This window comes from Melanerpes formicivorus, unplaced genomic scaffold (genome assembly GCF_026170545.1).
Source record: "Melanerpes formicivorus ecotype bairdi unplaced genomic scaffold, bMelFor1.0.p_v2 SCAF_10, whole genome shotgun sequence".
Lineage (NCBI taxonomy): Eukaryota > Metazoa > Chordata > Aves > Piciformes > Picidae > Melanerpes > Melanerpes formicivorus.
In genome coordinates this window covers 15,951,635-15,978,987 of record NW_027142362.1, presented here as the reverse complement: position 1 = coordinate 15,978,987, position 27,353 = coordinate 15,951,635, and the positions used below count along the sequence as shown (strand labels likewise).

The 27,353-nt window shown below is 40.1% G+C and overlaps 1 protein-coding gene across 5 annotated transcripts in view; it reads left to right on the top strand.

The window, feature by feature from the left end:
* The first annotated feature begins 161 nt into the window (after positions 1-161).
* The window catches only part of ZNF280D (zinc finger protein 280D), a 48,494-nt gene continuing 21,302 nt past the window's right edge, over positions 162-27,353 (top strand). The window contains exons 1-8 of one of the 5 annotated variants that reach the window (XR_010987989.1): positions 162-358; positions 4,318-4,463; positions 7,899-7,964; positions 8,073-8,434; positions 18,507-18,624; positions 22,931-23,040; positions 24,551-24,780; positions 27,183-27,340. Coding sequence is in view for 4 of the 5 variants with exons in the window: in XM_068143897.1 (XP_067999998.1) it covers positions 4,325-4,463; positions 7,899-7,964; positions 8,073-8,434; positions 18,507-18,624; positions 22,931-23,040; positions 24,551-24,780; positions 27,183-27,340 (1,183 nt within the window). In the remaining variant the exon portion in view is untranslated. The other 4 variants (XM_068143897.1, XM_068143899.1, XM_068143900.1 and 1 more) reach the window with 4 other exon arrangements.

Below are 27,353 nucleotides of genomic sequence, written 5' to 3'. Positions count from 1 at the left end.
AAGCGGCGGAAGGCAGGCAGGGCCAGGGCGGCGGGCTATCTAGAACGGGCGGCAAGGCGGTCGGGCCTGGGGTGTGAGGCCCGGCACATGGCGAACGCCCCGCCCCCGCGCGGCCCCGCCCCTCAGCTGCCGGAAAGCGGGCGCCGCTGTGGGGCTGACCCGCACTCTACCCGTCAGGCAGCGCGCCGGGCGGCCACCCCCGCCTCCCTCCCAACCCCGGCGGCGACTGAGGTGGGGCGCCGCGGTTCGGCGATGTGAGGCGCCTCCGCCGGCGCGCCTGTTTCCCATCCCCCCGCCAGTCCCGAAGGAAGGGAGCGGGGCGGCCGGTCGGTCGCGGTCTCTCCGGACGCGCAATACGGTAAGTCAGCCCGCTTCTTCCCCTCAGTCCTCCTTGCCGGGCGGCCTGCCTGGGCAGAGGGAGCTACAGCTCGGCGATGGGCAGGCCGCGGGGGGATTGTCGCCTGCGAGACCGACGCCATCTTAGGTCGGAACGCGGCCTTGCCACCCCTTTTGCCTCTGTGGAGCATGGACCCTGGGCTGTGAGGATTTTCTGGAGCTGCCCGTTAGGCCCCGCTTTGGAGCCAGGAGTGTCTCCCAAGAGGGGAGTACTGGGCCGGGCTCGCTTCGTCCTGCCTCTACCGTCCTGGGGCAGGCTACGGCTGGGGCCTCTGGCTGTTGGCAGGGAAAGCCGGGCTTGCCGAAAGGCCTCTTCCCTCCCGCCGTGGCTATGGTATACGGGCCTCATCCAAACCCGAACCTGCAGCCTGAGTCGAGTCCTTGCGGTCACCCGGCACTGGGGAGGCGGAACGCAGGGCGATCAGGCGGCGCCAGAGACGGCGGCGCCAGGGGCGCTGTGGTCGGAGCGGCAACTGCTCGGCTGCCCTCGGGGACTTGGCTTCCTCCCGCGGCCTCGCACCCATCACGGCTCGGGGGTGTGAACTTCTGACTCGTTTGCGAAGGCAGTATTGCCCTTCCCTAGGCGGAGCTTATACTGTCTCCTTGCAGAGAGGGTAGTGTTGGCTGATTAGGTTTGGTTTTGAGGAAAATTGGTTTATATTTTGGCTTTTCAAAACTTTCAGTTTCAGCCTGGTCATCATTTCTTCGCTTCTGAAACAAACGCAGTACTCAAAATACGATTGCTCACCGTCCTGATGAAGCTGTGGATAGTATACTCTTCCACAACTTATGTGATGCTAAGTTATGTGCCTGTATGAGAAGTCAGAAGACTTGCAAAAATGCAACCCGGGTGCTCACCATCTGATCTGTACTGTAAAAAAGATTTCCCTCTTCTTTTGAAGTGCAGCTGTTAAGCTGGAGGACAAGAATGTCTGAATAGTTACTGACAGTACTATTAGGGAAAGATGACATGTCTAGTCAGAACTTTTTTGCTAATGTAGTTGTCCTCACTCTTTAAGCTCACTGTCAATTTCATACTAGTAATTTGGTTTCGGTTGTTTTAATCCGAAGATACTGAGTATTGGAAAGCTCACTCGACCTTAGAGTGCGACAGGTAAATTACTTCTAAAGTAATAACTGAGTTTTCAGTAACTAAATCTTATTATAGCTACTTCTGACAGGGTTTTCTATAATAATAATGGCTGGCATCTTTAAGGTGTACTTCTACAAACCACTTTCTACTGTTTTCACGACAGGGTTTATGCTGTTGTTACATTTACTAGTGCTTATATCACTTTTGTTGTTTTATGTGAATGCTTTAAAATCCTAATAGTAAAAAAATTGGGTTATCAGTACAACTGGCTTCTAATGAAGTTAGATATCTTTAAACATAACTGCTGTGATAAATAAAAACGTCCAAACTAGTGCTTTAGAAACACTTCTTTAATCAGAAATGTATTGCTCTCTTGTGAGGTAACTACAATTTTTGTTTTGTCTTGTTTCAGATTTTTAGTTCATTGATTATATAGTAACTATAGAATTGTGTCATAGTTTTGTTTTTGCAGGTTGTTGATTATCTGTGTCTGCCTAATAAACTTTCAGGACTGGCATTAGGTTTTCCTAGGTAGTTGCCTTTTAAAGTGATACCTTGTTGTAGTCTAATGTTATTTTTAAAATGTTTTAAGAACTTGTTCATAATTTTGACACTAACATATGTAGCTAAAGATGCTGATAACTTGGAAGCTAGTTCTACTCTAAAAATTGATATAGATGCTTCCTTTGGCAATGGAGACCATTTAAGCCATTCCTGTACGCCTCTTGTAGTCACATCCCCTGTATTGGTACTTTGGTTTCTCTGGCCGCAGATTTTATTTATTTATTTATCTTTACCTATCAGTCATGCCAATAAAGCTGTTAGTGTGATGGATTATTCTTAATCATGGTGCTGTGAAGAGTTATGCTACCAGGAGTGACGGAGCAGCACAGGAGCAGAGTGAGAACACATCAGGTTGGATTTGTTTCTGTGGATAATGTCAGTGAAAGAAGTATGGCTTTGCTACTTCATATTATCCTTGAAGACAGCATGTAACACCAGCCATCATATTCTCATGCACTTCAGTGCAAGTGGGGGCATGGTTCTGTCTGCTGCCCTATGATAAGCAATTACAGGTTAATTATTTCTACAGCACATCACCACGTCTAGCAGCTCATTACACTCCTATCCTGAAATAATCTTCTCTTATTGGATATTAGACAGTTTCTCACTGTCTCTGTGCTTGTTGATAAATAGTCAGGAATATTCATAACTTTGCTTAATTAAACTTTCAAAAAACAAACACGTCCAGTGCTTAATACCTTTTGAAATATTTTTGGAAGGGAGAAAATCATGGGAAATTGTACAGAAAAGTTTTCAATAAACACTTCCAGTTACAAGTTAGTTAAGAAATTTATTTTTTCGTCACCTTGTGTATAAGATTTGGTAGTTTTTTTAATGACATAATTTTATATACTAGTGCTGGTCTCATAGCCAGGCTATTTAAGGAGTTACTGTCAGACAACTCTCACTGAAAAGTCAGGCTTCTTTAAGTAGTTTGCATCAGCACAAGAATGAGAGAAGTATAGATAATATTTTTTGTTGGCAGTAGTATGGTAATTAGACTAGAAATATTCTTATAATGGTTGTGGCCTTCATCAAGGGAACTGTTGCTTGGCTATTCTTCACTTTTTCTGAAAGCAGTCCAATGATGAATTAAACTTCATGTACTCATTTATTTCAAGGAATTCCTATGTTGACTGAAGTTACTGTTGGGTTCTGCATTCTAAACAGTACTTTTTCTTCTCCACTTCACCAAAAAATGAAGACATTGGATTTTGTTAAGGTCCATGTCTTTGGCAAAGCATTATTGTTGAAACAGCCCTATCGTTTTGTGAAATTACTGATGTTACTATGGGTTAGGTTATTGGTAATGTATGTAAACAAATACATGTTTCTTATTTCCTGTATTGTTAAATACTTTTAAGATGATGTTAGGGAACGTGGAAAAAAAAATCATTGATTACAACAATTTATTTAAAGAACAAATAAAACCATTAGTGGTTAGAGATTCTGATGTTTATTTGGTAAATTCCAAAAGCTACATATTTTCATATGTTACTTTTTTTTTTTTCCTTCCTGCAAGAGCAAGCCTTCTAGGATGAGGGACCCAAAGCAATGTGACGGAAGCCAAATTTTTATCAAGTCCTAACTGATAATTAAAACACTGTGCCATGTGTTTTGGGTATGGCTTTGGAGGGTCTTGTGTGACTTCATTTTTTTTGTGGGTGGTGTGGGTTTTGAGGAATCTTATTTTCTTTTTGTTGAGTTTTAAAGAAAATGTGACTTACTGGGAAGCCCTGGTGAAATCTTACAAAACTTGTGCGGCTCTAGTAGGTTGTGGGTTTGAGTGACATTTGGTTTCATGCATATGGGTATTTTGGTGGTGGTGTGTTTTATTTTAATAAATATACAAAGAGAATAAAGCTGTAACTAGTGTTTCAGTAACTCGGTTGTGCCAGGTATATTACATGCTTCACAGTAGGATGTTCACATTTTGTGAATCACTTAAGCAGGAGTATTTCTTTAAAGGTACCTTTTACTATACTGTCAGAGGCTTCCTCTTGTAGTTACTGGTGGATTGTACAAGAAGAGTTTATGTGGAGGATATCTTTCATCTCTTTTCATCTTTACCCAAATTCTCATCTTTATTATTAATTACCAGAATATTGATCTTTGAAGGCTTTCTATATGGGGTCTAGTTTAGCTCAACCTGTGTGGAAGGGAGTGGTAGACCATTTAATGTTAATTAATGTCAAGTACAGTAATCTTTCATGAAAGAAATGTTTCAGTGTACTGAATGTTTCAGTATGTGTTTTGTTTTTTAGTGTCAAGATGGCTGAACTATTTATGGAATGTGAAGAAGAGGAGCTAGAACCATGGCAAAAGAGAGTGAAAGAGGTGGAGGAGGATGATGATGATGATGAGCCAATCTTTGTTGGGGAAATCTCAAGCTCAAAGCCAACTAGTACATGTAAGATAACATTTTCCATAATTCAAAAGAAAAATGTTTCAAGATGTCAAACTTTAAACTTCCTTTGAAAACAGAATTTTTAACAGTAAGTCTCCAGAAATTCTGCATCTTAAAGCCTTTCTGCATGTTGGTGTCATTAAGAAATATTTCTCCTAAAACTCAGGTTTTACACAGTTCTCTGCCTCTAACCTTAAGCCTCTGAAGTTAAAACAAAGATGTTTAAACGTTTTAGTGTTAACAATATGGTTAAAAGTCCACGCTACACAATGCAGAAACCATGCATGCAGTTGGTCTCAATATAGTTGGTATTTCATTACACACTTGGACATGTTTCCCTACAAAATGAGTGTGCATGAATATTAAGAATTCAGGTTACAGTCCCTCTTTCTCCATCCCACATTTCTTGTGTTGGTGGACGGTCTGAACAGGTAGACATTATACTGGCAAAACCAAGTTAACTGCCTTAAGTGTCTAATAAAAGCACAGTCGGGACGTGGTTTATGTGAAGAAAAATATATAAGCATCTCTGAGTAAGATTTTTACTGCTCATTCATCCTTTGTAAAGTAAGTTTTTTTTCATCAAGTTCTGTAGTTTTTTCCTAATGCAGGCAGTGCAGGGAGTGAGGTTAGGTGATTGTGCCAACAGCAGATGTGTCAGGATTCCATGTTTGTCCTGTGCTTGGGCTTTGATAGGTAAGTAAAGGAGAACATTATTTTTGTCGCTTAAGTAATGTTACTAATGAAATTTTTTTATTTATCTTTATGGCTGTCCATCATTAAGAGGTTGGGCTTGAGGTTTCTCCAGCTATCAAATACACAAGATTTTGTCTGGTGAGGTTTACTGCTTTCAGTTTTGAGCCTCATCTCAGCTATGCTTGTATCCAAGATTTCCATAGTAATTTTCTGAAGGTGTATAGTTTGCAGTGAAGAATCTCAAGACAAAGTGTTAGACTAAGCTCTGTCACACTGCTATGTGGTCTTTTGAGCTATTACTAGCTGTTCAGTCATTTTAGTTCACAATACTTTCATCTTGCTATTTTGTTACTCACTGGGATAGTAAGTCTTCAAAAAGTGGAAAATTAAGTTTCAAATATTAAAGAGATGCTGAAAGTGATGTTAAAAGTTCTGTAACCTGAAAATAGTTCTTAAGAGTTTTTAATATACTCTAATATTTTAAGAATGTTCTAGATGCTTTTGAAATTTGACTATTTTAAATCTAAGGAGTTTTCTGCTGTTAACATTTCTAGCAGTACTGAAAAACACCCTTACCATTTTCTGATAGGTTCTCTGCTGTTACTCATTGGCAAGTAGGTCATGGCATGGAGCAACTGTTAAGGCACTAGGCATATACTGAAACAACAAATAGTCAAGTTTCATTGCAGTCATTATAACCTTAAGGTGTTTTCGTAGTCATGAAGAATTGAAACAGTTCAGGGGAAAATGGCAGTTTCAATTTCAAGAACTTAAGTGAAAGAGACTTAAAATATATGCATCATGTTCTAGTGCTGTCCATACTCAGTCCTGACACAAGTAAAATAACTTATGGTGTAACTTTTTACTGTATTTCTTTTCCTTCCCTTTGCTCAACTTTTCTCTTTGTAATCTTCTACTTCATTATCAAAAACAGCTATGGAAGAATGACATCAGTTCTTCTCTGGTTTGTAAGTAGTACTACCTGGCAGTAGTCAGGCTTCAGTTTATTGGTGATAGGTAAGGCACAGTGAACTCAACTTTGTTCATGGCTGTTGTTTAATTTTCACCTGAGAAAATTCCTGTCGGATCAGATGAAGATTTACATGACAAATGAAGACCCTTATGTAGTTCTTGAATTTTTCTGAAAGGTACATTTTCTCCAGTACATAGCAATTTTGGTACCATTTTCCTGACAATGCAATTAACAGTTTTTATACAGACTGGTGTGGGAAACTTGAAGGACATGGTAAAAACTCCAACTTTGACCTGCTGGCACTGTCATGCGCAGTAAAGTGCTTCTTGTGATGCACTTTAATAATTCACATTTTGCTCCCTCTACCCTTTCCTGCAACTGGTCATTTTCCTTGCTTCCTTTTTCATAATGATACAAACGTAATCTGTGCCTACTTAATGCTCTTCTGCATGTTAGCTTTCTAATACTTAAGTGCTGTTTTACTTAACAGGAGGAATAACACTTCTGTGAGGGAGGAGAAGGTGCACATCATGTCTGTGATGAATCAGTTGAGTTGTGTATATTGAGTTGATCATTTGAAGTCATTGACTTTTTTAAACCTTTTTAAAAACACTGTAGTTTACCTTTGCATTTTAGGATGTGAATACGCTTTATGGGATGTAACTTTTAAGGTATCCTTGGGTTTTTGTAGGCAGATGAAAGCTTTAGTTTATTTTTTCACTGTAGAATTGAAATGAGATGCAGATTTATTAACACAAAGTATGTGTTCAGGTAAATCCGGAATTAAGTTATTCTTTGCTTATTGTTAGTATTGTTGAAGTAAAAGATGAAATTTTGTCATACCTTAAAAAAATGCAAACTTGTTTGGATCTGTTAGTTGCAGCTGCTGTTTTATTACTATGATCTAATTGCAGGTGAGAGGTTGAATGCTGTGATCTTCAGAGCTCTGGTGCTATTAGATTTATCAACCTGAGTAGTATATACTAATGAGCAATTGCCAGTGGAATCATCCTTAAAATTGTTAAACCATATGTAGATCCTCTAAAGTCTGTTGTGTGAGATCCTGAGGTAATTTGACCCTGGTTTGAGAAGGTGTTTTAAACCTTGTTGATTAGATATTGGAGGATCAATCTAATTTCGCATGCATATTTTGACATGTCAGAGCAAGAAACCTGACAGCAACACTAACAGAATTGAGAATCGGGTTGTAGAAAAACATTTTGATTTGAGGAATATTTTTGTAACATTGTGGAATGATCAGAAACCTCAAGACTAAGACATATAAAAGGTCTGGGAACATTGGTGGCATTACTTAGTGATTAACATAAAATCTAAGAAATTGTTTCTGATGAACTAGAACTGTAGTTTCTGCATTAGAATGCTTCCTTTAGTATAGAGCAGTTCTCATATTTGGGGAACTTACATATATGCGAAACAGAAGTGAATATAAATGCATTTTAATCAGCAAAGATAAATATTTACTAAATGTTTATTTTATTTTTTTGTTTGCACACTTACTTGTGTGTTAATCTATCTCCACAAAATAAAAACAGATTCCCAGGTGAACTAGCCTAAGGGGAATAGAAGAACATATCTTAACTTGTACAGATGACACTTTGCTTTGCCAGGTATTTATTTTAGAAACAGTATTCTAATTTATAAGTCAAATCCTCATTGACTTAATTAGTGGATATGAATGCTACTTTGAATTTGAAAAGCAAATAAGCTATTAATGTAACTGTAATTAAGATAAATATAACTTTTGACAGATATATTGAACAGAGTCAACCTCAGCTCATCACGAAGGGGGATACAGAATGGTGCACCCAGTAGAGGTACTTTATTGTCCTAATATGGTAATTAAATATAAAATAATCCACAACACTTACGAAACATCTGACTGCAAAATTATATGAAGATAACTTTGGAATCCTTTGCAACAGGTACAGTTACTGCATTCAAGCCTGACAGTCACCATTATGCGACACCTGCCTCCAGCCCTGGTGCCATGCCTCTTCCGTCAGTCTTTCAGACCATATCCAGAACTACAACTATCTCTGTAGCACTTCAGCCATTGTCAATACCAGTGAATATTTCAGGAACTACACAAACACTGCAGATACCAGTTGCTGGATGTTTATCAACAGAGCAGATGCCTGGGTCAAGCTCTGGAGTATCACAGCCTGCTAGCAGACCTGCAACCATTGCAGTGACAGCACAGCCAGTATCAAGAAATATCACGGTTCCTATGGTGGCTCAGCCTGTATCCAGCACTGTAGCAACAGAGCCAGTAATGCTCAACCAGGTAAATTTTTATTCCCTTACTGTAAAATAGTCACATGCAATTACTTTTGAAAAATTTAACAAGGGACATACTGACAGTTTAGTAATTTGAAGACCTGGACTAGATTATAAACTAGTATCATATAAAGATTCTAGGACATTATCCTTGCACTGGTGACATAAAATACTTACTTGAAAATACCCATTTGCAAGATTCAAAGATGATAGCTTTAGTAACTGGAATTCAGTTAAATAAAAATCTTATCCATAAGAGAAATTTGTACTGTTTAGATGAATTTTTTATGTTGTTTGGAGAGATGGCTGAAGTTCTCATTCTCAAAATTTTGGAGATTTCTCTATTCAGAAATAGATCCTCCCACTGATAAATTGAATTTTTACATAGCTTGCATTTGGTGTTCAAAGTAACTTTGTGGTTTTCCCACCTGAATTTTACAGTGCTTTTCTTGGTATTTTCACTTAATGGAATGCTGTAGTAGTGGTTTCTTATCATAGAATCAATAAGGTTGGAAAAGACCTCAGATATCAAGTCCAACCTGTCACCCAAGACCTCATGACTAAGCCATGGCTTCAAGTGCCGTGTCCAGTCCCCTCTTGAACACCTCCAAGGATGGTGACTCCACCACCTCTTTGGGCAGCACATTCCAATGGCCAGTCACTCTTTCTGTGAAGAACATTCTCCTCACCTCAAGCCTAAACTTCCCTTGGTGCCGCTTGAGACTGTCCTCTTGTTCTGGTTGCCTCAGAGAAGAAATAACCCCCACCTGTCTACAACCTCCCATCCGGTAGTTGTAGAGAGCAGTAAGGTCTCCTCTGAGCCTCCTCTGCTCCAGGCTAAACAACCCCCGCTCACTTTGCTTCTCCTGGTAGGGCTTGTGCTCAAGACCTCTCACCATCCTTGTTGCCCTTCTCTGGACACGTTCAAGCATCTCAATGTCGTAAAATTGATGGGACCAGAACTGGGCACAGTTAGGTGCTTTCCTTTCCAGTTCATGTGGCAGTTGAAGTGAAATAGTAGTATGGTAAGGAGGACTTGAGCATCCAAAAGTTCTAGGGTCAACAGATGAAACAATTCAGCCATGTACTTGTTTTGCTTAAGAACCCATGCACACAGGTCATATGTTATAGTGCTTCCTGGATTGTCAAAGAACCTCAAAATGATTCTTTTAGAGAATCAAATTAGATGTTGATTTGCTCATAAGAGAGAAAGCATGGTGTGGTACCTTTATTTAAAATAGTTTAAGGTGAAACTGGTTGCACAATGTGCCTATAACGTTAGCTACTACTGTTGGGTTAAAATGAAGTCTGAGAGTAGGCACTGTCTCCTCTGACCATGCAGATATACACACCTGTGGTTGTCCCAGTTGTCAGTCTTTGGGTATAAATAAAAATCATGCAGCCTAATGTATTTTGCATTTGCAATCCATCTGAATGATCATAGTTAATAAAGCCATTAAAATGAGAATTAAATGTTCTTGAGACTTGTGGCTAAATAATAGCCAATGGGAGGTTGTATTTTAAGAAAAAAATGCAATGTAATCATTGCTTGTCAGCTGAGTAGCTAAGTCTCTGGCAGGTTGATTAGGAAAGAACTCGTACTTTCCAGTTTTGAGTCTTCAGCAGTTGATTGATAGTTTGCAGAGAGAAATTGTGCACATGCCTAGTGAAACCAGTTAGCTAAATCAGTGCCACTGCATCTAAGGTGGCTTAGAATATGATATAATCAACAGTCCAGATACCAGTAGGGTATCTAGGCTGCCTCTGTCCTATTAAATCTAACTTTATAAATCAGGAGAGGTAATATGGAAAGGTCTGCTACTTCACATGATATATGCACATATTTCAAGTTTATGAATTTTATTTTAATAAATGCTAAATTATTACAAAGAATGCTTTATTAAATCATTCAAAGGAGTGCTTGTATGTCCTGCAGAATCTTTATTGTAAAAGAAAGCCTTCTCCTTTACTTCATGTATACATGCTTATGGTTTTGTTCTAATACATAAAGCTGCTACCAGCCTCTACATTGATTTTTATTAGAAAACTTTAGAGTAAACAGGCGTAGGAAGGATGAACTTCTCCAAAAGCTAAAGCTGAATGTTACTCAAGACAGTATTTTCCTTTAAAGACACTATTCACACAAAACCTCTTCTCTGAGAGTTTCTTGTTCATCAGGTTTACTTTTAACAGGAATGTCACAAATCAGACTTCAAGTTAAGATTTATAGTCTTTCTTTGCCAAAACCTGCAGGATGCTGTTCTTCCCTGATAGTATAGAGAAACACCTATTTAAAGTTACAGCCTGAAGTGAAACTTTGCATGTACACTGCATGGAGAAGGATCTCTAATAGTGTTATTCCAAGTTAAACTGACTTTCTTTAGGAAGTGATGCATTGTTTTCTGCCATATCCAGTGCATCCATGCTCTAGTCTCTTAAAACTTCCACTGTTGAGATTACATTATATGGTTTCTGTGTTCATAATTTGATCATGGCTTTCATGAGCTCTAAATTAAGTTGTCGAAGATGTAATGTTCTAATCCTTAGAGATGTGAAGAAATTGAGTACCTTGTGGAAAATTGTTGTTGTTGTTGTGTTCAGTGTTTGTATTTTGTTTTGTTTTTTTCCTTGCTTAAGGTATGTTGAAAGTTAATATTTAGTCAGCCTTGTCTAAAATATTTGCTTTCTTGTTTTTGTATTGTTCCTGCCACTTCATTGGTGTGTTTGTTTTTTTTTTTTTAATGAGGAAAGAGGCTTATTACAGTATCACAGTACATTAGAGGTTAGAAGGGAGATCATTGGGTCTAACCCCTCTGCCAAAGCGGGATCACTTAGGGTATTCTGCACAGAAATGCATCCAGGTGGGTTTTGAAAGTCTTCATAGAGGGAGACTCCACAACCTCTCTGGGCAGCTTGTTCCAGTGCTTGATCACCCTCACTGTAAAGACGTTTCTCCTTGTGTTGAGGTGAAATCTTCTATGTTCAAGCTTGAACCTGTTGTTCCTTGTCTTATTGCACACCACCAAAAAGGGCTTGGCCCCATCTGCTTGATAGCCACCCCTCCAGATGTTTATACATATTTATGAGATCCCCTCTCAGTCATCTCTTCTCAAGACTAAACAGCCCCAGGGATCTCAGTCTCTTTTCATAGGGGAGATGCTCAAGTCCCCTAATCATCCTCGTGACTCCCCATTGGATTCTCTCCAGCAGTTCTGTCTTTCTTGAACTGGGGAGCCCAAAACTGGACGCAATATTCCAGGTGTGGTCCTACCAGGGCAGAGTAGAGGGGGAGAACTTCCCTAGACCTGCTGGACATACCCTTTTTGATGTATCCCAGGATACCGTTGGCTTTCTTGACCACAAGGGCACTTTGTTGTTCCATGCAGAACTTGGTGTCCACCTGCACTCCAAGGTCTTTCTCTGTGGAGCTGCTTTCCAGCAGGGCAGCCCCTAACCTGTACTGGTGTGTGTTGTTTGTCCTCCCCACATGCAGGACTCCTGCACTTGTCCTTATTAAACTTCATGAAGTTTGCCTGCACCCGGCTCTCCAGCCATTGGATGGCTGCACAGCCCCATGGGGTGTCAGCCAACCCCCCCAGTTTTGTATCATCGGCCAACTTGCTGAGGGTACTCTCAATCCCCTCATCCAGGTCATTGATAAAGATATTGAACAATACTGGACCAAATACTGATCCCTGGGGAATGCCACAGGCCTCCAAGTTGACTCTCTGTCACTGATGACAACCCTCTGAACTATGTTGTCAAGCCAGTTTTCAATCCACCTCACACACCAGCCATCTATGCTGCATTTTCTGAGCTTTTCTATGAGGATATTATGGGTGAGAGTATCAAAAGCCATGCTGAAGTCAAGGTATGAGACATCCACTCCTCTTTCCTCATCTAGCCATTTGGTCATGGTTTCATAGGAGGCTATGAGATTAGTCAGGCAATATCTCCCCTTAGTATGTCCATGTTAGCTACTCCTGATAACCTTGTCTTCCATGTGGTTAGAGATGACCTCCAGGATGAACTGCTCCATCATCTTTCCAGGGATGGAGGTGAGGCTGACTGGTCTGTAGTTGCCTGGGTCCTCCTTCTTGCCTTTTTTTAAGACTGGAGTGACATTTGCTTTCTTCCAGTTGTCAGGCACCTCTCCTGTTCTCCATGACTTTTCAGAAATGCAGGGAGGTTGAGCAGCAGTATCAGCCAGCTCTCTCAGCTACAACCAAGATGACCCCAAATCTTAACATCTGCAACCAGTCTGTTGTTGTTTAATATCAGGTCCAGCATTGCACTTCTCTGTTAGTTCTTCTCGATTACTTGCAGGAGAAGGTTGTCATCAGTGCACTGCAGGAACCTTTCAGACTGTTTGTGCTTGGCTGTGTGATCTTTCCAACTAATATCAGAGTGGTTGAAGTGGCCCATGAGCACCAGGGCACTTGATCCCGAGTCTAATTCATGCTGCCTGTAAAAGGCCTCATCAGTAGCTGCTTCTTGGTTTGGTTGTCTGTAGTAAGCACCCTCAACCGTATCACCCATGTTTGTATGTCCCTTCACTCTTATCCATCTCCCCCTGGGTTAAGCTCAACACATCCTAGTTGCTCATTCACATAGAGAGCAGCTCCACTACCTTGCCTTCTCAGTCTGTCTTTTGTGAAAAGTCCAGTTGCTCATAACCATGTTCCAGTCATGGCAGCTGTTCCACCATGTGTCTGTAATTGTGACAAGATTATAGCCCTGCAACTGGACCCAGATTTCTAGTTCATCCTGCTTATTTCCCATGCTTCTTGTATTGGTGTACAGACACTTCAGAGACTTAGTAGGGGAGTATCTGTTACTATTATGGGTGTCACATAATCCACCATACCTTACAACCCCTGGGACAGCATTGGAACTGGTACCCTGACTCAACAATTGTTCCAGGAATGTCCTCAGTGAGCCTGTTTTTCCCCCTCTTCCTCCTTTGAAATTAAAGACCTATCAATCAGCCCTGCCAGTTCTTGTCCTAGGATTCTTTTTTTCTCTTAAAGATAAGCATCTTCTATCTATAGTCAGCAAGCTCTCTTAGAGCAAGATCTCTGGGGTCTTGTAGAGTAGCCCATGTTTTGGTGTTTGTTTTTTTTAGTAGGGGTATTTTTTTTGGGGGGGGGGGGTGTTTGTGGGGGTTTTTTGTGTGTGTTGGTGGGTTTTTTGGTTTTTTTTAAAGGATGTTCAGCTTTTTGGGCAAAGTGCTGTGATTTTTTTAATACCACTATTACCACATTTTCATTTTACTGTTCGTTATATGACATAAGCTAGCTGTGTTTTGGTCCGTGTCCTTGATTTGAGTTTTCTTTATTCAAGAGCTCCTTAGTGGGTTTGTATTAATTCCCTCCCCCTCTCCCCCAGTTATTTCACATGGGGTCACTGGTTTAGATTAATAATTTTCTGTCTGGGGCTTTCAGGGACACTTCTAATCATACATTAATGATTCTTCCCAACTTGATTCATCTTAAGTGCTGAGGGCTTCAACTTTTTTTTTTTTTTTCTTTTTATTATTTTTTTTAACCTGAGAATTGTTTGGATCTTCAAATTGCAGATGTTCAACATTAATTTGAAGTTGAAACATCTTTATGTGAAGATGACTTCGTGATATGGTTGGACGCTATGGCAGGATGCCTTTTTAGCCGAACATCCTTCTGAGTGCTTTTGTGTTTTTAATTTGATACAGCACTTTTCACTCGCAGGATATAGGATATAAAGGTGTTGGATTTTGGCTTTATACATGTGACAGTGCCTGTACTTATTTACTACTCCCCCCCCCCCCCCCCCCATTGATGTAATAAAGCTGTTTTGGTTGTTTCTTTGAAATGCTTTTGTTTTCTAAAGCATGGGGAGATAGTGTTGTGAGGGTTTTTTTACATATGTAAAATGATTGCATGAAAAAGGCAATTGTAAATAGTAATGACAATTTTGAAAATTCTGAGACTTTGAATTTCTAGGATGTCTGGTGTGACTTCTTTGTTTGCCAGATGTATTTAGTGTTTTTTTGGTGTGGTGGTTTAAGCCTTAACTGAGAGTTAAGAGCTCAGATGGGGCAAAGGCTGAGAATCTCTCCCCTGCTCCCCCCTCCTCCCCCCCAACAGAGGGTGGGGAGGGAAGGAAAGGAGCAAATCCACCAAACAACAATTTGGAGTTGGCTTGGAAGTAGAGAGGCAGGAGCCAGGAGACCTAATGGCTGCAATACCCTGCCTGTTTTTTACCCTAGCTGGGCAGGGAGGAGGGGAGTGGAACAGACTCAGTTTCCCTGGGGAAAACACCCTGCAGGGAGGGCAAAGCACCTGCAAGCCCTCCACCCTGGTTTTTTTCAGAATGGGTGTTAACCCACCACATTTGGAGAAAGTAAAAATGTCAGCAGCATGTGAAATATACAAACTGCAGAATTTTGTGTGTACTATTGTGTGTACTATTCTGTTGGTCATATTTCAAATGTAGATGGTGCGCTTAGTCCTCCACACTAAGAACCTGCCACAGGCTTACCACCAGAGCATTAGTTGTGCTTCAGATGGGGTTTGCAGTCTAAACTTCTAAACTGACTAGTCTGAAACCCTTGTGTCTACAGTAACAACTGCTCTGTTGTGACCATAGCTGGTGTAGTTGTTACTTGTAACAAATAGAGCAGATAAATGTAACTAGTTCCACAACTGCTTTGGAACATGTATTTAGATTGGATTAGGGTCACTCACCAGAAGAAAGAATCTCTCTTACAAAGAACCTGCAGGGTCTTCATTTAAGAGAGACACGAGAAAAAGGCAGGCTGGAGAGAAGCATCTTCCTTTTTTTGTTCAAATCCTTTATTTTCATACTTAGGAGTCCTAAAACTGGAAACTACAGGCCGGTCAGCCTGACCTCAGTGCCAGGGAAAGTGATGGAGCAGATTATCCTGGCGGCAATAACTGCGCACCTGAAGGATGGCCAAGGGCTCAGGTCCAGCCAACATGGATTCAGGAAGGGCAGATCCTGCCTCTCCAACCTGATCTCTTTCTATGATCAGGTGACCCGCCTGGTGGATGTGGGGAGGCCTGTGGATGTGGTCTACCTAGACTTCAGCAAGGCCTTTGACACCATCCCCCACAGCAAACTGCTGACTAAGCTGTCAGCCTGTGGATTGGACCATTACACTCTGTGCTGGGTTAGGAACTGGCTGGAGGGCCGGGCCCAGAGAGTGGTAGTGAACGGTGCCACATCCAGCTGGAGGCCAGTCACCAGTGGTGTCCCCCAGGGATCAGTGCTGGGCCCTGTCCTCTTCAACATATTCATCGATGATCTGGATGAAGGGGTAGAGTCAGTCATCACTAAGTTTGCAGATGACACAAAGTTAGGGGCAGATGTTAGTCAGAGGGTAGAAAGGCTCTGCAGAGGGACCTCGACTGACTGGACAGATGGGCAGAGTCCAATGGGATGGCATTCAACAAGTCCAAGTGCCGAGTGCTGCACTTTGGGTACGGCAATCCCATGCGGAGCTACAGGCTGGGGTCGGAGTGGCTGGAGAGCTCCCAAACAGAGAGGGACCTGGGTGTGCTGATCGACAGCCACCTGAATATGAGCCAGCAGTGTGCCCAGGTGGCCAGGAGGGCCAATAGCATCCTGGCCTGCATTAGGAATAGTGTGGCCAGCAGGAGCAGGGAGGTCATAGTGCCCCTGTACTCTGCTCTGGTTAGGCCGCACCTTGAGTACTGTGTCCAGTTCTGGGCCCCTCAGTTTAAGAAGGACATCGAAACACTTGAGCGTGTCCAGAGAAGGGCAACAAGGCTGGTGAGAGGCCTTGAACACAAGCCCTATGAGGAGAGGCTGAGGGAGCTGGGATTGTTTAGCCTGGAGAAGAGGAGGCTCAGGGGTGACCTCATTGCCCTCTACAACTACCTGGAGGGTGGTTGTAGCCAGGAGGGGGTTGGCCTCTTCTCCCAGGCAACCAGCACCAGAACGAGGGGACACAGTCTCAAGCTGCGCCAGGGGAGGTTTAGACTTGAGGTGAGGAGGAAGTTCTTCACCGAGCGAGTCATTCGGCATTGGAATGGGTTGCCCAGGGAGGTGGTTGAGTCATCGACCCTGGAGGCGTTCAAGGGGAGATTGGACGTGGCACTTGGTGCCATGGTCTAGTCATGGGGTCTGTGTTGATAGGTTGGACTCGATGATCCCCGAGGTCCTTTCCAACCTAAGTGATACTGTGATACTGTGAAAATAGATTGTCATACCTGTATGTGTGCTTGTGCAGTTCTGTAGACATCTTCCAATTTAACGTTCCAGTTAACATGGTAGTTTCCACAAGGATGCGTTTTCAAATAAGCAGCACAGCTGCAAGTGGGGAAAAAAATTGAGATTAATTTTTACACTGATGAAAGTCTGTATATGTGTACTGGGTGATTTTGTTAAAAGAAATAGAGCTACTTTTGTCACCTTTTTTTTGTACAGGTTGATGAACTGTAATCAAACTGTGTCCAGTTTTGGGCCCCTCAGTTTAGGAAAGATGTTGACTTGCTGGAACGTGTCCAGAGAAGGGCAACAAAGCTGATGAGGGGTTTGGAGCACAAGTCCTGTGAGGAGGGGCTGAGAGAGCTGGGGTTTCTTAGCTTGGAGAAGAAGAGGCTCAGAAGTGACCTTATTGCTGTCTACAACTACCTGAAGGGAGGTTGTAGCCAGGTGGGGGTTGATGTCTTCTCCTGGGTGGCCAGCACCAGAACACAAGGACACAGTTTCGTGCTGCACCAGGGGAGGTTTAGGCTGGATGTTAGGAAGAAGTTCTTCATAGAAAGAGTCATTGGCCATTAGAATGTGCTGCCCAGGGAGGTGGTGGAGTCACCATCACTGGAGGTGTTTAGGAAGAGACTGGATGGGGTGCTTGGTGCCATGGTTTAGTTGATTAGATAGTGCTGGATGATAGGTTGGACTTGAACATCTCAAAGCTCTTCTCCAACCTGGTTAATGCTATTCAAAGGAATTACTGTAGACTAGAAAGATCAAGTGACAGTGTTTTGTCATTCTTATCTTAATGTTGAAATAAAAACTAACCCTATTATAAGTTTTTTCTTAACCTTATTGCTGAAAATAGTTCTCTTCAGATTGTGGTAAAATGAATAGCCTTTTAAGAGATGAGCAGCACTGAGTTTTGGAAAGTGTGTTTCTCTAGTCTTGCCCTTCGGGGTTAAATATCTGTAAATAAAACTGAATTTCTTGTTTCTTTTCCCTTCCCATGTTACTTATTGAGTGATCAGAGAAGATATATAACAGTTTTCAACGTTGGTGACAAGAAATGTGGACTATGAATTTTTTAGCTTATTTGCAGTCCTAAAAAGCAAACCTCTTAAACTGAAGGGTAAGAGGTACCTGTACTTGGAGATGCTCAAAACAAAGAACTGAGAAACGAATCAAGTTTTAGGTTAACTGTGCTATGAAAAGCGGGTTTGATTATATTATTTCCAGAAGTCTTTATGAAATTACTTAAGAGAAAAAACCCTTTGTGAAATCAAGAATGAGTGCCATTACCAGTCAGCATTGTACAGATACACTTTCATCAAAGATTGACTACTTAGTAGAATTTGAATGGTTTGATATAATCATGCTTTGCAAAGCTTCTGATTACCTCACCTTGTGCTACTTTGGAGCTCTCTTCTCTGGTTGTTTAAAATGCAGCTAGCTATTAGGCAAGAGTAACAGACAAACGCCTGAGTTTGTGTTGAGGGAAGTAAGTATTAGTTTCTTGAACAATTCAAGTATATTTTGAAACATCATCACACTGTGAAACAAAATCAGTTACAATTAGCAATTTAAACAAATGCAGTCATATTACATAAAAAGGGCTTTCCAGGGTCTTTTTATTATTCTGATATGCAGCTATGAATAAATTAACCACTGATGAGAGTTGCAAACTTACTGAAATATCAAAAGAAACTATTTTGGGAAGATTGTAATGAACTTGATTTACAGATGAGTACTTAGGAGTGCTTTTTAGCAATATGGTTTTAAAATAAACTCTTTGAAGCCTGCAAGTTAAAAGATGTTAAATCTCAAATTTCTTTTCCTTCTTGAAAATGTCTTATTAGGACTACATTATGGATTCTCTACCAGATCCACCAGATAATGCATCTGGTGTACTGTTTGGTGTGAGACACAACTCGGGTGTTCCACAGTACCAGACTGAGCCAGCAGTGAATGTAACAGGTGGGTATAACTGTAGTAGTCAATAAGAGAAACAGCCGATCTACTGTAATTGAACTGTAGAGCAGATCTTTGATTTATAGCTTTAAAGGGGATTCCTAGAATGTAGTATAGCTACCTTTTTCTTCCCTCTGTAGATAACACTGTGTAGTGTTTAAGGAAATAAAATTTGGAGCTTTGTGTTGTCAGACTTTGCTTTTCAGCACATTAGGTTGACTGTAGTATCAACTGGTGTCTTATAATGCTCATGTAGATGGAAAAAGTGTTGCCAGATTCAGTGTAATTTTTTAGACTGATGAAGACTTGCTTTCAGTATATCCAGTGTTCTGACTTGAATGGACAAGAATAACTGTTAGCAGGAGAGGGGATGGAGTACTGGAGGAACTTTCCAAGTCTGCTGAGTTTATTCTTTGTGACGACAATCTTGATTTCTTGACTATTATATATAGGAGTTGGAGTAGATGGGATCAAAAGGATCCTGTCTGAAAAGGGAGGGCAAGGGTAAGAGTAATTCTCCCCCCCCGCCCCAGCTAGCTAAATTGTGTTACAGCACAAACAATTTAACCTACTTAAGAGCCAAACAAGTGCCTTTTTTGTCTGTCACAGCAGGTGAAGTACATATTAAAAAGATCTGAGGTATGCAGTGTATTCAATCTTAAAACAGGCTGTAGCTTGGGACTTCTCTTTTTTAAGGATTTTACTTCTGTAATAACTGAATAGAATCCTGTCATTCAGTCTGTAAGTTAAGAGTTGACAGTCAGTCCTGATTATTCTGTGAGGGAACAGATTATCTCAATGAGTGGCCAAATAGGTCATACTACCAAGTTACGTAGAAAGAGTGATAGTTTATTCTGCTTGATGGTAATGATTTTGTATGTGCAGTTTAGGCATTCTGTTCAGATACACTACCAGATTTTCACTGATAAGTATTTTTTTGCATGTGTACAACTATTCTGTAGTCTTAATCTTGTCTTACTGAGTTCAGTTGCTTTTGTAAAGTAAGCAAATGTTTCATTTCCTGTAAATTGTTCACTGTTGCAGCCCTTACTCTCCAAAGAACAGGTAATAATGTTTTATGTGTTTATTTTGGTTTGGTTTTTATTTAGGGGTCTTGCTTGCATACTTAAAAATTACTTCTATTAATCTTACCAAGAAAAACAAAATACTTAAAAGCATGAAGGCTTGTTACTGTCTTAAGTACACCATACTTAGTCTACATGTACTTCAGTAAATTGGCATTAGGATTTAAAGATTAAAAGGTTTATAGTTGTGTGTGGAAACACAAATATCTTTTATGAAATGGAAGGCAAATACAAGATAGATGTCACTTCACAACATGGAAGCATCTGTATTTTGTGATTTTTGGCTTGGTAAGATCACACAACACACGTCCTTGTTTGTGTGTTCCAGTGCCTACTTGCCCGCGTGGGTGGTGTGCTTTAATTCACATGGAGCGCTGGGCACAATACTTTTTGTGATATTCTGCAGGGCCAATTTTAACTTCTGTGCTTGGATCATTAAAGATGTTTTGTAGATCAATATAACATAAAAATGTATTTCTGAGGTCTAATCAGAAAAACAACAAGCTGCTAACACAGAATATTAGGGGTTGGAAAGGACCTTGAGAGATCATCTAGTCCAACCCAGAGCAGAATCACCTATAGCAGATTACACAGGAATGCACCCAGACATGTTTTGAGTTATCTCCAGAGAAGGAGACTCTATAACCCTCCTGGGCAGCCCGTTCCAGTGTTCCATCACCCCCACAGTGAAAAATTTTTTCTTCATGTTTACATGGAACTTCCTATACCTTAACTTCCACCCATTGCCCCTTGTCCTGTCATTGGGCATCACTGAGAAGAGCCTGACTCCATCCTCTTGGCACTCACCCTTTACGTACTTATAAACATTGATGAGGTCACCCCTATTCTCTTCTCCAAACTAGAGTCCCAGATCCCTCAGTTTCTCCTTGTAAGAATGATGTTCCACTGCCTTAATCATCTTTGTGGCTCTGTGCTGGACTCTTTGCTGTCCTTCATGAACTGAGGGGCCCAGAAGTGGACACAATGTTCCAGATATGGCCACAGTAGAAGGGGAGGAGACCCTCTGTCTACCTACTAACCACCCCCCTTCTAATACACCCCAGAATGTCATTGACCTTCTTGGCCACAAGAGTGCATTGCTGGCTCATGGTGAAGCTTCCATCCACTAGGACCCCCAGGTCTGTCTCCCCTTCACTGCTCTCCAGAAAGTCAGTCCCCAACCTATACAGATATATGGGGTTGTTCTTTCCCACGTGCCAGACTCTGCACTTGTCTGTGTTGTTCTTGATTCAGTTTCTCTCTGCTGGACTCTCCAACCTGTCTAAGCCTGACAACCCTCCAGTGTGTCAGCCACTCCACTCAGTTTTGTGTTGTCCTCTCTGAGCATCCTGCTAAGGTTGGACTTGTTTTGAGTGGGTGGCAGGGCAAAAGCACCTGCATAGATCCAACCAAAATTGTTCTGTGCTTTTGTATTTCAACTAACTATTGCAAAGTGTGTTTTGCAGTTCCCTTTTCTTTTGTAGCAGGTTTTTGATGTAATTTCAAATAGTACTGGGAAGGGATGAGGGGAATTTAAGTTTCAGAGATAGAATACTCTTTGGAACACCTTTCCCTCCTTACAAGAAGACAGGTAGTGTAGCTGCTTCAGCGTATTAATAATTAGGTGCATTTTCCTTCTGGGCCAAAAGATGCTTTCCAGCTGATTGTAATGAGAATTTATTCTTAACTTTCATCCACATACTCTCTTACATGTTAAAATCAGGAGCTACCTCCATGTGATTTTGTTGTTTGAATAATTTTCTATTTGTTTTTGCTGCATTTCTTGTTGGATTGCTCTCACTCTTCCCCAACAATCATCATGAAATGGCCATAATATGAAATCTCTGCTGGGTAAAACAAATAGTGTGCTGTGGCCTATGATGTACATTACAGCAGGATCTTACTAAGTGCAGTAATGGAAGTAGATCATATTCCCCAAGTATCTTACTTTTTTGTCTCAAAGCCATCACTTGCTATCATAGCAGTTTCTCATCTGTCACAGAATCCGTCACTGAAGCACCACAGAACAGAAAACCTTGCTGCAGAACCTGTTTTCTTCCAGTTCATCTTGCACTTATCTGTGAAGTATCAAAGTATTTTCCAAATCATAATAATGACCTGCAGCACAGTTTTGCAGTACCTTTCTTGCATGGCCATCCACTCTTTTGATGGGCTTTCTGCTTAATTATGATTCTTAGTAATGCTGTTATCTTCAAAGAAAAATATTATTTGACTTGTGTCTACCTTGTGGTCTGTGCAGGACTATGGATGTGTAACGCCGTTGCAAGGTCATCTCTCAACTCATACATTTACTCATTCTCTTGTTATAAGGTAGATGTATTTCTGTGTTTCATGTTAGTACTTTTTTTCATAGCTCTGGCAGTGTACAGTTGACTACCGCTGAAATGTTACTTAAAACTCTTCCTTGTGTTTAACTACGACTGAACTACTTAGTCTGTGTGGAGTTCTCCAGATCTGTGAATGACTTGAGAATGCAAGAGAACTTATCTGGAAAAGCAGCTCTTGTTCTGTCGGCTTGGGAAAACTGGAAGCCTGGGCTTATTAATGAAAGTTTAAGCTAATGCAAATTTGTTTGGGTTTGCTCAAAAGGTATTATTCGTATTATGTTGATAAGAGAAATACAATTTTCTTTCATTACTGTGAGTAATTATTTAGAAGATTTATTCTTTAGGTTCTCCAAAGACACCTTTGCTCAACAGGAAGGATGCATCTGAATAGGCCTAGTTTCCAATAAATGCCCAGGCAGAAATATTCTCATTGAGAACCAGATTGTAAAAACAGTTATTTGGACCTTACTGTGATGATGATCAGGTCATGACATAAAAAGAAGGTTATGTGGTCACTTGAGGATGGAAGTTCTTAAATCAAAACCATCAAAAATCTGTCCTATCCAGGGGTGGTGGTTGGTGGTGAATAGAATTATTGTTTGATCTCTGTCATGCAACCTTCACACCCTCCTATTTTTTTCCATATTCTCTACCAAGGTTTTGTGTAAGTTGTTTATAAGTTCATATCAATCAGAACAGACTCAAACTCATTTTAGAAAAAAAAGAGTAGGTAAAAGGTGGTGTAAAACTTTGCCTATTAGATGGTTATTATAGCTACAGCAAGTGTAATAGTTTTAATGTGAAATAGCATATTTTGCTAGAATAAATCAAGTATCCTGTTTGTGAGTTCTGACTGTTAACCTATTTTAAATTTTACAGATGTAAATGCTGTATCAAATACAATTAAAAATGGAGGACCTTTCCCACGGGCTTGTCCAAAGTGCAATATTCATTTCAATCTTATGGATCCTCTAAAAAATCATATGAAGGTAAAATGGTTTTGAGCTGGTAAATGTTATAACAAACACATGTAGGCTTCTGCTTGGTTATGGTACAGTGCTATGTTTTGGTAGCTAGAAGACAGACTGTCTGAGTATGATCAACTATAGCCCAAACGCTCGATGTCTTGCAGCTGTAGAAAGGAAGAATAGAGTAGGGGAGGTTTAAATCAGTCTGCTTTTGGCCTTATTTTCCAATGAATTGAAGCATATTTTCAGTCTCTGTATGATGTCTGTCTGCCACAGCTGTGGTTTCTTGACCCATTGGCAAGACTCAGGTGAATTTCGTGAGGGTAAGTGCATATGATAGATGTGGGTCTACTGACTGCCTATTTGATTATTACTGAGACAAAGATGACCGTGTAAAATATGCCTTACTGTCTTAGTCTATCACTTGGCAGCTAAAAAGGTTGTTAGCTGAGGGGAAAAACTTAATTTGTCATTCATACTTGAACATTGCAAAAGACAAAGCATTCAGAAACTAGGCATCTTTCAGTCTGTTGATGAAACTACCTGCTGTTGTTTCCTGGAAAATATTTATTAATATTTGGTAAATATTGATTTAGTTCTCTGGCTGATGTATACCATTTCAGAGAAATTACTTTGCAAGTCATTTGCGTTTACTGGGTTAGTCCTCTTTGGCTTCAAAACACAATCAAGAAACACATAGACCAGTGGGGAAAAGTCAAGGGTTTGCTTACTATTATTTAATTAAATTTTTAGTTAAACTATATGGGTTACCCTTCTACAGTAGGGAATTAATTCCTTAATAGTAGGCTCATTGAAAGTAGTCCTGCACCATAAGAACATTGTTCAAGCAGGAGAAAGATCTCTCTTCTGAAAAGTTTATAGTAGAGATATTTGGCTTAGCATTCATTATGTACACTTTGACATAAAAACGCTTGAACAGTGTGTGGTTTGTGACTTAAAATTTCAGAATTTTGGAGTATTTCTGGAAAGAACTTCTGCAGATATCATAGAATCATAGAATGCGTTGGGTTGGAGGGACCCTTGAGAGTTGTCTTGTCCAAGGGTCCCTTCCCTTTCAACGTATGTCCTCCCTAAAGAAGCTGAAGATAAAACTTTCCATTATGTTCTTGGTAAACTTACGCTTGTCAGCAAAATGCATGCAGAAAAGCTGCTTTCCTCTTTCTCATTACTAAATTCAAATGAATTAAACATTTTTCTAATGAGCAAGGCAACACTGGTATACCAGTTTCTAGCTTAAATCCATCTTATATTAACCTATGAGAATGATCCCTTTCCAGTTTTCATAATATTTAGTGTTTTGATACCTGAATATTACCTGAAGGTCAGTTGCAGTTCCCAATCTGTACAGGAGTATGAATGAAGTTGGTATATCAGAGAATTGAGCTTTGTCTTTAACTCTAGTCAGTGAGTGGCTTCAGTTTTTAAAATGCTTTTGTCATTGATGCAGTTTGGTGAGAGAGACTGATGCCTTTGTTTCTGGTTGTTTCTTGTCCTCCCCTTTTCCACGCAGTATTGTTGTCCAGAAATGGTAGATAACTTTTTCCTGGAAGTGGCCAAAACAGAATGTTCAAGCACAACAAACCAGGTGGCTGATTTTGAGAAAGGAAAACTGATTATGTTAGTTAACGACTTCTATTATGGGAAACATGAAGGTGACACCCAGCAGGTTCAACAGGAGCAGAAGACTCATACGACATTTAAGTGCTTCAGTTGTCAGAAAGTTCTTAAAAATAACATAAGGTATTTGAAATTATTTCCTTATTGTTAATCACTTACAGCCTGTAGCACTGTTTCGTGTCTTAAAAGTGTGTCTCTCTGGAATAGAAATTCCTTTTGTATTGAAAACTGATAATATTGTGTGACTGAACAGAAATGGAATTAATTTGTACTATGCATGTATGTCTATAACTTAAATGTTTTACAAATTTGAGTACACATTTTAATGGTATCTGACATAAATAGAGTTTTAACGAGAGCAGTTGTAGAACTTTGGGGTTGGAAAGGGCAACACAGAACATTTTACAGGTTGCCATCTGGATGGATGGTGATATCAGTACATGCAAGTGTTAATTCCCTTTAGGGATGCACAGCGACTCATAGTTGGTGGTTTACTTATGTAACATCTGTTATTTTAATGGAATAATTTTACTTCCAAATGCTGCAGGAAAACTTTAGTAAGCGGTTTTAATAGGTAGATGAGTTTGTGTCATTGTTCTTTGGAGGCTAAGGTCATTGAGTTTTTTTACAAGCATTCTTCAAGGAAAGCTGAAATGACAGAATGTAAAGCTCAGAAATGGACTATTCCTTCAAAGGGTACAGTCTGCAAATTAAAATGATCAGGTTTATGCTAACGCCAGACTCAATGTTATCGAACAAGGAAAATTTTCATGTAATTACGAACATTAAATTTGCTCTTCTTGATTAAGGATGTGTAAATCGTAAGTGCCACTAATTTGTCTTAAGCAGCTTGAGAATGTTGTATGTTGTTAGATTTCAAAAGAGTTTACTCTTACGATTTTATAGTTCTTGTTAATTATGGCATTTCTTCCTTTGCATTTTTAAGAGCAGTAAACAATGTTTGATAGGGGCTGAGAGGTTTTTCTTCTGGTTTTGTTATGAAAAACACTTCATTAAGATACTGGGCTCATTTTAGAGGATTGTTTTCGGGTACTATTTTCTACTTAGCATTACATTCTAAGCTATTAGTGCTCTGGTACCTGTGTGTTGCACAGCAAGTCATAGAAAATGAGCACTTAGAGTCAACTTTTAGCTGTATTAATTTTTGCTGTAACTTTGAACTTTGAGTTCTCTTAACTGCAGAATTTTTATTCCAAGATGTATTTTACACCTTTAAGCTTTTAGAGTGGACAAAATAAATGCATAATACCTCTATATCTAGTGGAAGTTTACTGGACCCTAATTGAGCAAAAAAACCCAAAAGTGATACATCGGGGTAATCCCTTGCTTCCTTGACACGGGCTTAGCCAGTTGAATTTGTAGATGAGTATTCAGTACCATGATGCGAGTTGAGCATACCATTGAAACTATGTTCTCTTAACGTACTGGTTTCAGTTTCTTTCTTCTGCTTAGGTATCTGGCTACCTTCAGCTAGTTGTGTTTTTGGGTTGGGTTTTTTTTTTGGTGGGTGTTTTTTGGTGTTGCTTTGTTTTATTTTGTTTGGTTATTTTTAAGCAATGGCAAGATAGTGGGAGCTGAAGCTCAAGTAGCTATTTATGTTCATTTATTTTCTTCAAATTTCAAGGTTGCCATTTTGAGAACTACACTCCTTTTTTGAGTGTGACCTACATATATAGTTCATTTATCTGCAATGAAATGAAGCACATTGAAAATAGAACACTTTTTGAAATTTAATAGTAGTGGGTTGTGCAACTAACCTGTCCTTGTGTGGCTCCCCCAGTAACTGTCCTGCAAACATCATGGGTGCCTAGATTTCTACGTTTCAACTGCAGATAGGTGGACATACTGAATGTGAAAAGGTGGTAACTTCAAGTACTAACATGCCACCATGTCTCTCATACTCTGGTTGTCAATTGCACAGTGGCATTTCTGAGAACCATCCTCAGTCCTAAATGATTTGTATAAAGAAAGCCTCTGCTAGTTTTGGATTGGAGGTGTTTTCAGATAAAGCTATAATGTCCTAGTTGCAAATAATGTTCTTACTATGTAGTGGTTTTCAGCAGAGGTGAAGTTACACTGGATTCAGAATGCAGCTTTGAGACTCTGGTAGCCTTGAAGTATGAGCAGCAGAGATTTTGTTGTTGCCTTGGCTAAATTCTCTTATTTCAAGGCAATATTTTTGTCTAAGGACACATGAGAAATACAATAGATTGCTTAGTCTTAGAACACGCTTCAGATATGCTGCATGTTCCTTCTAATAGTTAAGATTTTTTTTAAGCTTGGAAAGATGATTTCCGGCATAGTCAGCTTGCTTTTAACGTCACCTTCTTTTTTTGTTATGATGGGTTTTTTTAATGAATGCTTATTCCATGGATTTTGAATTTGTTTTTATTAAATTGAGAATTTCTTAGGAAGTTTCTAAAGAATACATCCTGAATGTAATATATCATGTCTAGCAGAAGTAAAAATGTAGTCTTTTTGCATCTGTTCACTGTTATTTCAAGGTTTATGAACCACATGAAACATCACTTAGAGCTTGAGAAGCAGAGCAGTGAAAGTTGGGAAAGCCACACCACCTGCCAGCACTGTTACCGTCAGTTTCCCACCCCGTTCCAGCTGCAGTGCCACATCGAAAGCACACATACTCTTTATGAGTCATCTAGTAAGTTGAATTC